Genomic DNA, 8844 nt, shown 5'->3' with positions numbered 1-8844 from the left:
ATTAGCCTGAAGGATTTTTGGCCCGAAAATTTGATAAGGGGGGGCTAACCCGTCCATATGTACCACCTTATATCTCTATTTTGATGTGGAATATCTCTGAAATGATGTGAGATCTAACGTTAAAACCACTTGATCTTACCGGATCTAATGAATATCTATTAGCCTGAATGATTTTTGGCCAGAAATTTTGATAAGGGGGAGCCAGCCCCCCTCATTAATCACTTAATAAGTCTCTAATTATGTGAGATCTAACGTTAAAACCACTTGATCTTACCGGATCTAACGAATATCTATTAGCCTGAATGATTTTTGGACAGACAATTTGATAAGGGGGGGGGGCAGCCCCCCCCTCATTAATCACTTAATAAGTCTCTAATTAGGTGAGATCTAATGTTAAAACCACTTGATCTTACCGGATCTAACAAATTGCTTCCAAAATAGCTAACTGTTTGATCAATTTTTTGATAAGGCGGGGCTGATGACGGGTTAGCCCCCCCAGCAAATAACTGATAATATCGCTTCTTCTGTGTGAGATATAATGCAAACAACGGTTGATCTAACCTGATCTAACAAAGATCTAACAAACTGCATAAGATTTTTTCAAAAATTTTGATATGGGGGGGGGGGCTAACCCGGCAGAGGTTGCAAAAGGAGCTGCACAGTGGAGGTAAGTATAACATGTTTGTTATTTTAAAATATATATCTTTAGGGATTCTTTAACTCCTAGACTGTGCTCTGTACCTTTAATTCCTTCAGTGGGTGGGGAGGCAGTTGCATGACCAGGAAGTCAAACTATTTCTGACTGCAGGGAGGAAAGCTGGGAACGTTGCTGGAAGCAGCAGAAGTCAATGATTCAGCTCAGAAAGAGACAACAAAAAAGCGGTGAGACCATTGTTTGGACTAATACAAAGGAAATTATCATCTGGGGACTTGCAGACGTGTTCACAACCTTGGATTGTGTTAAAGGCATCCAGAGCTGCTACAACGTAACACGGATCAGAGATCTGCAAACTGTGTTTGAAATCGTCAAACACTTCAGATCTTCTAGTGTGTGGACTGGTTTTTGGAAAGGTGAGCTGGACAAGTGGGGATCCAGTGGATTTTATGTATATTATTCCCTGCTTCCTGTTTAACAAATAGAACACACTTTAAGTTTTATTTCTCCTCCTGCTGGCTACAATGGCATCTGCTGATTTGAAAGACGAGCTGAGCTGCTCCATCTGTCTGAACATTTATATGGATCCAGTAATGCTGAGATGTGGACACAACTTTTGCCGGGAATGTATTAGCAATGTGCTGGACACTCAGGAGGTATCTGGACTTTATACCTGTCCGGAGTGCAGAGAGGAGTTCCTGGAGCGACCTGTACTGTACAACGCTAGAGTCCTACGTAACATAGCGGAGAAGTTCCTAATTTCTCAGCCCAATCAGGAAGATACGGGAATCTATTGTACTTACTGTGTGGACTCTCCTGTACCGGCTATAAAGTCCTGCCTGCTCTGTGAAAGTTCTCTGTGTGGTAAACATCTGAGTGTCCACATCAAATCACCAGAACACGTCTTATCCGATCCCACCAACACCCCGGGGAACAGAAAATGCTCCATCCATAAAAAGATTGTGGAGTATTACTGCCCCAAGGAAAGGGTTTGTATCTGTGTTTACTGTATTGCTGTTGGAGAACACAAAGGGCACCAGGTGGAGTCACTGGATGAGGCTTTTGAGAAGAAGAAGGAGAAGCTGAGGAAAGATCTGGAGATGATGACCTCAAAGAAAGCATGGGCTGAGAAACAAGTCCAGAGTCTGGAGGAACGCAAGACAGACATAGAAGATAAAGCAGCCGGTGTAACAGAGAGAGTCACTGCCCTGTTCAGAGATGTCAGGAGAGAGCTGGAAGAACTTGAGCATAAAGTCCTGAGTGAGATTTCCATGCAGGCAGAGAAGATCTCATTTTCCATTTCCAATCTATTCAAACAGCTGGAGATACAAAAGGAAGAGCTGTCAGGTAAAATGAGTCACATTGAGGAATTATGTAACATCACCGACCCAATGACTGTCCTGAAGAATCAGAACTCAGGAGATGAAATCTGTCATACCGAGCAGAAGGATATAATGGACACACAGATTCCGACTGAAGGTGATTTCCATGAGTATCTCATTACAGAGAGATTACACAAAATATCTGACATAATAAAATATATTCACACCTGGATACAACAACCAGCAGGAGTTTTACTTGACAGGGAAACAGCTGCTAATGATATACAGATTTCAAGGGATTTGAAAAACGTATCTTGGTCACCGGTGGCATTAAATCACCCAGAAAGTCCCACAAGATTTAGGAAAAATCAGGTTCTAAGCAGGAGAAGTTTTTCTTCAGGGCGGCATTACTGGGATGTGGACATGAGCGATTCGACTAGCTGGAGAGTCGGGTTGTGTTATTCTAGTATAGACAAGAAATTATGTATTGGGGAGACTTTAGATTCCTGGTGTTTACGAAGGTATAATCATGAATATAATAAGATGCATAATCGTAAACTAATGCCACTTCTTCATACCCCTACCAGCCATAAATTCAGGATCTGTCTGGATTATGAGGCCGGGCGGATCTCCTTTTATGAGCTGTGTGACCCCACCAGACACCTCCACACCTTCACCACCACCTTCACCGAGCCCCTCCATCTTGTGATCGCTGTGTGGCATGGATCAATAACAATTACCAATTAGGAATATATTTTTCTGTGCAGTCAGTAACCGTTTTATTAGTTCACCCACATCCAATAGTTCAATGTTTGGTGGATGCTGGATAGTTTTAAGCCAATTTCTCAGGTTTGGTTTCTTATCTTTTTCAAGGATTTCCATGAAAAAAAACGTAAATCTTTGCAAGGGGCTCCCATTCTTTTGTTAAATTTCTAATGTATTGATTATAATAAATGATGGTGGAAATATCACAGCACTGGAGTCCTTGAGCGATATAGAGAGTTCTTGAGATGCATTAGACTCCACTTGTAAATTAAATATCACCTTTTGGCTGGATCTCCAGGGAGAATTCTAGTAGTTTAACAAGTGGGACTAAAGCACGGACCTACCAAGATTCAATTGATCTATGGGCAGGCTGGTTGTACTGAAGTTGATCCATCAATCAGCTTCAGTACAACCAGCTTGTCAGATTTTTCCTATGTGATTTCTGACGGTGGCTATAGCCTCTAGCAGTAATTATTGTGATTTCTGATGGTGGCTATAGCCTCTAGCAGTAATTATTGTGATTTCTGATGGTGGCTATAGCCTCTAGCAGTAATTATTGTGTTTTGCTGGCTGGGAGGCAAAATGAAGACTGAATGTGTTGATGGTGGAATCAAACTATTTTTCTTTTCTTCCACCTGTGGTAGAAGGAAAGAAAATCGTATCACCTACGGCCTGCTAAAAGAGGAGCTCCAGGCCCCCCACCAGAAAATAAAAAAAGTCAGCAGCTATAAATACTTTAGCTGCTGACCTTTAATATTATGACACTTGCCTATCCAGGGATCCCGCGATGTCGGCACCCCAGCCAATTTTTCAATTGGCTCTCGGGTGCTGCCGCTGCCAATCCTTCCAAGGTAAACCGTCAATGAAGCCTTGCGGCTTCATAGCCTGGTTCCCTACTGCGCATGCGTGAAGTGCGCTGCGATTTCTGAATGGCCCGGTGAAAGGAGGAGGGGGGCCAAACTTCCGGGGGACCTCACCGTGGCCAGGTCTGCTGTAAGTGAGGACGAGTGCCTGCCAGGTACCCCTCCCCCCCCCCCCAGAAAGATGCGAAATGTGGCAGCGGAGGGGGGTAGGAAGCAAACAAACCTTTTGGGTGGAGCTCCACTTTACCTGCTACTACATGCAAGGTCTAGCTCCACTCATTACACTTCCCTCTAATCCTGTTTTGTACAACAGAATCAATGTAAATATGAAAAATTAAATAGATATGTTATAGATACGTCCAAACTTTGAAGGGGTATATCGTTGTTATGGCAGCAGCTAGCTGCCATAACCCCGGTATCCCCATTTTTGTGCGGCAGCCGGCTTTCAAATAAAAGTGGTCCCTGCGGCAGATTCACCGCAAGATCACTTTTATCGGTGGTGGGAGAGGGCCACCCCCCTCCCGCTGCGATCCGGTGCCCTCCACCGCTTACCGGAGCTGTCGGTAGCGGCGGAGGCGATCGTGTCCTTCTCCGTGCTGTGCCTGGAGACGAGTGAGGCTAAGATGGCGCCCACTCGTCTCCATGACACTGCTGGGCGGAAGTGACGTCAAAACGTCACTTCCGTCCACGCCTCTTAAAGGCACATTTTTTCAAATGTCATTTTTTTTTAAATTACTTTTTTTTTTTTTTTTATTGCATTTTAGTGTAAATATGAGATCTGAGGTCTTTTTCACCCCAGATCTCATTTTTAAGAGGTCCTGTCATGCTTTTTTCTAAGGGGGATGTTTACAATCCTTTTAATAGGAATAAAAGTGACACAATTTTTTTTTTTTTAAAACAGTGTAAAAATAAATAAAATAATGAAAAAAAAAAAAAAAATTTTTTTTTTTAAAAACCCCCCCGTCCCGACGAGCTCGCGTGCAGAAGCGAACGCATACGCGAGTAGCGCCCGCATATGAAAACGGTGGTCAAACCACACATGTGAGGTATCACCACGACCGGTAGAGCGAGAGCAATAATTCTAGCCCTAGACCTCCTCTGTACCGCAAAATATGCAACCTGTAGAATTTTTTAAACGTCGCCTATGGAGATTTTTGAGGGTAAAAGTTTGACGCCATTCCACGAGCGGGCGCAATTTTGAAGTGTGACATGTTGGGTATCAATTTACTTGGCGTAACATTATATTTCACAATATAAAAAATAAAATTGGGCTAACTTTACTGTTGTCTTATTTTTTTTATTCAAAAAAGTGAATTTTTTCCAAAAAAAGTGCGCTTTTTAAGACCACTGCGCAAATTCGGTGCAAAAAAAAAGTATTGCAACGACCACCATTTTATTCTCTAGGGTGTTAGAAGAAAAACCATATATAATGTTTGGGGGTTCTAAGTAAAAAAACCTGTTTTAAACACCTAAAATCCAAAACGAGGCTGGTCCTTAAGTGGTTAAGGAGTGGCATTAAGGGGCCCATTCACACTGCCTACATGCTAAACACTTTGAGCATGTGGGCAGCTGTCAGTTTTTTGCTGCAGTGAGCCATGCTGAGAGGGTGGTGGGATGCACATTTCAGCACCTCGCACAGTTTCCTTTTTTCTTTTTTTAACTTTATAAGACATGCACAAAGTGACAACTCATTGATGTCACCACACAGCAGCAACGGTGCGGTGTGCTCCTGTGCAGTGACATTCGGTACCTACCTGTGTACTGTGGTAATATGCAGTATGTCTGCGTTTTATTGCAGCTCACTGCACTGCACCTCCAGGCTTTGTTGCAGTATGAACAGGGCACATAGAAAACCATTTGTGTTATGGTCCATGTGCCTTAGTGGTGACTGGCATTTTATCCAGTGCAAAAAAAATGTGTGAACAAGCCCTAAGGGGTGTTTTTTTTTATTACGCTTCATGCCTCCAGGCTATATTCTTTGCAATTCAAATGGTGTTAAATTCAGAATGTACACTTTATATTTTTAGTTTACAGTAAAAGAAACGACTGAGTAGTATGTAAAGTTCAGCAACCAATCATCATTCACCTCACCGAAAGGTGATAAAAGGTGAGATTTGATTGGCTGATAGAGGTTGTGGCACTTTAAACATTTATTCATACTTTGACTATGCTGGTCTTGCATCTTAGCAAGGCGAGAACTATACTTTACAACTTAGGCCCCTTTTACACTTGTGCGACCTGGCCCGCGATTTTTGCTGCGACTTTGACACGACTTGAAGCAATGCCTGTGTAATCTTGAGGTCTGTGGACCTCAAATCGCATCAAAGTCGGACCAAAGTAGTGCAGGGACTACTTGGAAGTCGCACAGATATGAACAGTACTCATTGGAAATCATGGGGGTGCAGTCCCAAGTTGCAGGACAAGTCGCACAAGAGTGAGAGGGGCCTAAACAAAAGTTTCTATTTATACAATCAATGTGTTTCTGTGATGTTATTACAGAGGTTACATAAGTAATAAATAATAATAAAATAAAATTCTTTGTGATTATTTATTGTTTTTTAATTTTCGCATGTAATGAGTACCTGTCATGTACACACAGGGAAGTCTGATGAATCGTAGACTGTGCCAGCATGGCCATAGCAGTCAACGGGAAATCGCAAGATAAGAGCTGCAATCAGTACACCCTCCCAGCTACTCACCCAGCTGTATTCTAAATCGGGGGTCTCCAAACTTTCTAAACAAAGGGCCAGTTTAGTGTCCTTCAGACCTGAGAGGGGCCAGACTGTGGCCATTGGAAGTAGAAATGGTTCTGGCATCAGTGGGAGTAAACAATGCCCCATCTTTGGTGTCAGTGGGGGGAATTATGTCCCACTGTTGGTGTCAGTGGTGACATATTGCCCCAAGGAACAGATAAAAGCAAGCAAAGGGCCACGTTTGGCCCCCGAGCCGCATATTGGAGAGCAATGTTCTAAATAATATTGAATATTATTTTTTTATATTTTTTATCTTAATTTCATTTTATGCTTATAACTGTATCATAAATTGATTATTTAATTTTATTATTTATTATTCAATATCCCTATTGTATTGCACCTTTCCATATACCAGCTCCCTACTGGGAACATTAGGGTTGGAGATCTATACTGTGTCGGGCTTAGGGCTCACCCACACCTGTTGTTAAAAGATTATGAAAGAAAACATGTTTATTTGCTGGTCACAAAGCTGTTAAAGCGCAAATTGCACAGAACATGTTATATATAAAATAATGTCAATGTCATCAATGACGTGTACATTGCAAGTTCACAATGTTTAGGCATGAGGAGAAGCAAGAACAGTACAGTACCTCAGTCAACTCACACAAGTTCAAAAACCAAAAAAAAAAAACACAACATGTGTTTGTTTCCAGTTCAACTTACACATGTGTAAGAGAAACACATTGCACAGACAGAACATTCCAGGATGGCAAGGATGTGTGTTAGGTAGGGCTGGGAGATTCTCTTAAAAAAAAAAAAAAATCTTCGTTTTTCTCTTCATTTCCACCATTCGAATCGAGGTTTTTTTTTTTTTTTTGGATACCACGCTGATCCTGAGGAGCCACGGGCATGAGTTTTTAGTGAGGCCGCAGCTTCGGCCTAGTCCGCGGCATCCAGCCTCGCGGACTAGGCCGAAGCCGCGGCCTCACCTAAAAACTCCTGCCTGCCGGTGTCAGTGCCGGTCCTGGGGAGCTGCAGGCAGAAGTTTTTAGGGGAGGCCGCGGCTTCGGCCTAGTTCGCGGCATCCGGCCGAAGCCACGGACTAGGCCGAAGCCGCGGCCTCACCTAAAAACTCATGCCTGCAGCGCCTCAGGAACGGCGCAGTGAAAAAAAAATTTTAAAAATCGATTTGCTTAAATTTTGAATCGACCTTTCAACTCGATTCAAGATTTCAATAGATTTTTTTCCCCAGCCCTAGTGTTAGGTTGGCATGTAGGCTGCAGTAAGGCCTCATGCACAGCTCAAAGCAGCTGCTTCTCCAGGTGTTTTAGCTGTTTTGAGCTTTTTCTTTCTCTACCCGTTACCTCTTCCCCTCCATGTTAGCCCATGTGTTCATTCATGGCCATTGGCCAAGGAACACCATGCGGTTTCAGAAGTTTAGTGGCAGGGCAGCTTACAGGCAGCAGGCAGAAAAAAAATCCAAAGAAATTGGAAATGGAAATCTTTGGATTTTTTTTTTCTGCCTGTAAACTTTCCTGCCACTAAACTCCTGAAACTAGTGTGCAATGGGCTGACATGGAGGAGAGGCGTTAACAGGCAGGAAAAAAGCTCAAACTCCTTGAGGAGCAGATGCTTTTAGCTGCATTGTACAGGCATTATGCCTTGAAATGAAAAGCTCAAATGTCACACAGAACATGAAATATCATCATTGTTGATGACGCCACGTATAAAACAAACATCACAAGTTCACGTCATCACATCAACCAATCCAAGTGCAATACAGTTAAATAATGTTAGGCCTGAGGAGGAGCAACTGAGCAGTACCTCAAAACTGAACAGTACCTCAAAACTAACATTATTTTGAATTTTTAAATAATAATAAAAAAAAGTGCTAGCTTCTAGTTCAACTTCTTATGAAACTTGTGAAAAAACATTTTTCACAGACCAAAATTAGGGTCATTCCAGGATGGCAAGGCCAAGGAGCCAAGGACTTAGCAGCAGTAAGGCCACATGCACAATAAAGCTCAAAGTAGCTGCTCCTACAGGCGTTTGAGCTCCCTGTTTTTGAGCCTTTCATTTGCCTGTAGTGTTAACTGTATGCCGCTCCATATTAGGCTATGGGGTTGATTTACTAAAGGCAAATAGACTGTGCACTCTGCAGGGTGAAGTTGCTCCAGAACGTAATAAATGAGCAGAAGCTCTGCTGACCTCTATCATCCAATCATGTGCAAGCAAAAATGCATTTTTTTTTATTTTCCTGGCATGTGATTGGGTATTCTTTGCAAAGTGGACCTTTACCTCATTTACTAAATTCTGGAGCAACTGCACTTGCAGAGTGCAATTGCACTTTGCAAAGTGCACAGTCTATTTGCCTTTAGTAAATCAACCCCAATGTGTCCCCCATGCATTGCACGTTGAATCACCTGTAATGTGCAATGTGCACACCATAGGTGATTCACTTTTTCACTTAAGGAAAAAGGTTGTGGCATGGAGTTAAAATGGCATATTTTATTTTTTTTTAAAGGCCAACATGGAGGGGAGTTAAC

At 42.5% G+C, this 8844-nt stretch overlaps 1 protein-coding gene across 1 annotated transcript; it reads left to right on the top strand.

Moving 5' to 3' along the window:
* The first annotated feature begins 779 nt into the window (after window positions 1–779).
* On the top strand, window positions 780–6139 carry LOC141113619 (E3 ubiquitin/ISG15 ligase TRIM25-like). The gene has a single exon (XM_073606833.1). It carries the CDS (start codon window positions 1180–1182, stop codon window positions 2722–2724), a length of 1545 nt encoding a protein of 514 aa, XP_073462934.1. The 5' UTR covers window positions 780–1179; the 3' UTR covers window positions 2725–6139.
* The last annotated feature ends 2705 nt before the right edge of the window (window positions 6140–8844 follow it).

The sequence above is a fragment of the Aquarana catesbeiana genome, linkage group LG12 (assembly GCF_042186555.1).
Source record: "Aquarana catesbeiana isolate 2022-GZ linkage group LG12, ASM4218655v1, whole genome shotgun sequence".
Taxonomy (NCBI): Eukaryota; Metazoa; Chordata; class Amphibia; order Anura; family Ranidae; genus Aquarana; species Aquarana catesbeiana.
The sequence above is the reverse complement of the archived record's forward strand: the minus strand, read 5'-3'. Positions and strand labels throughout refer to the sequence as shown.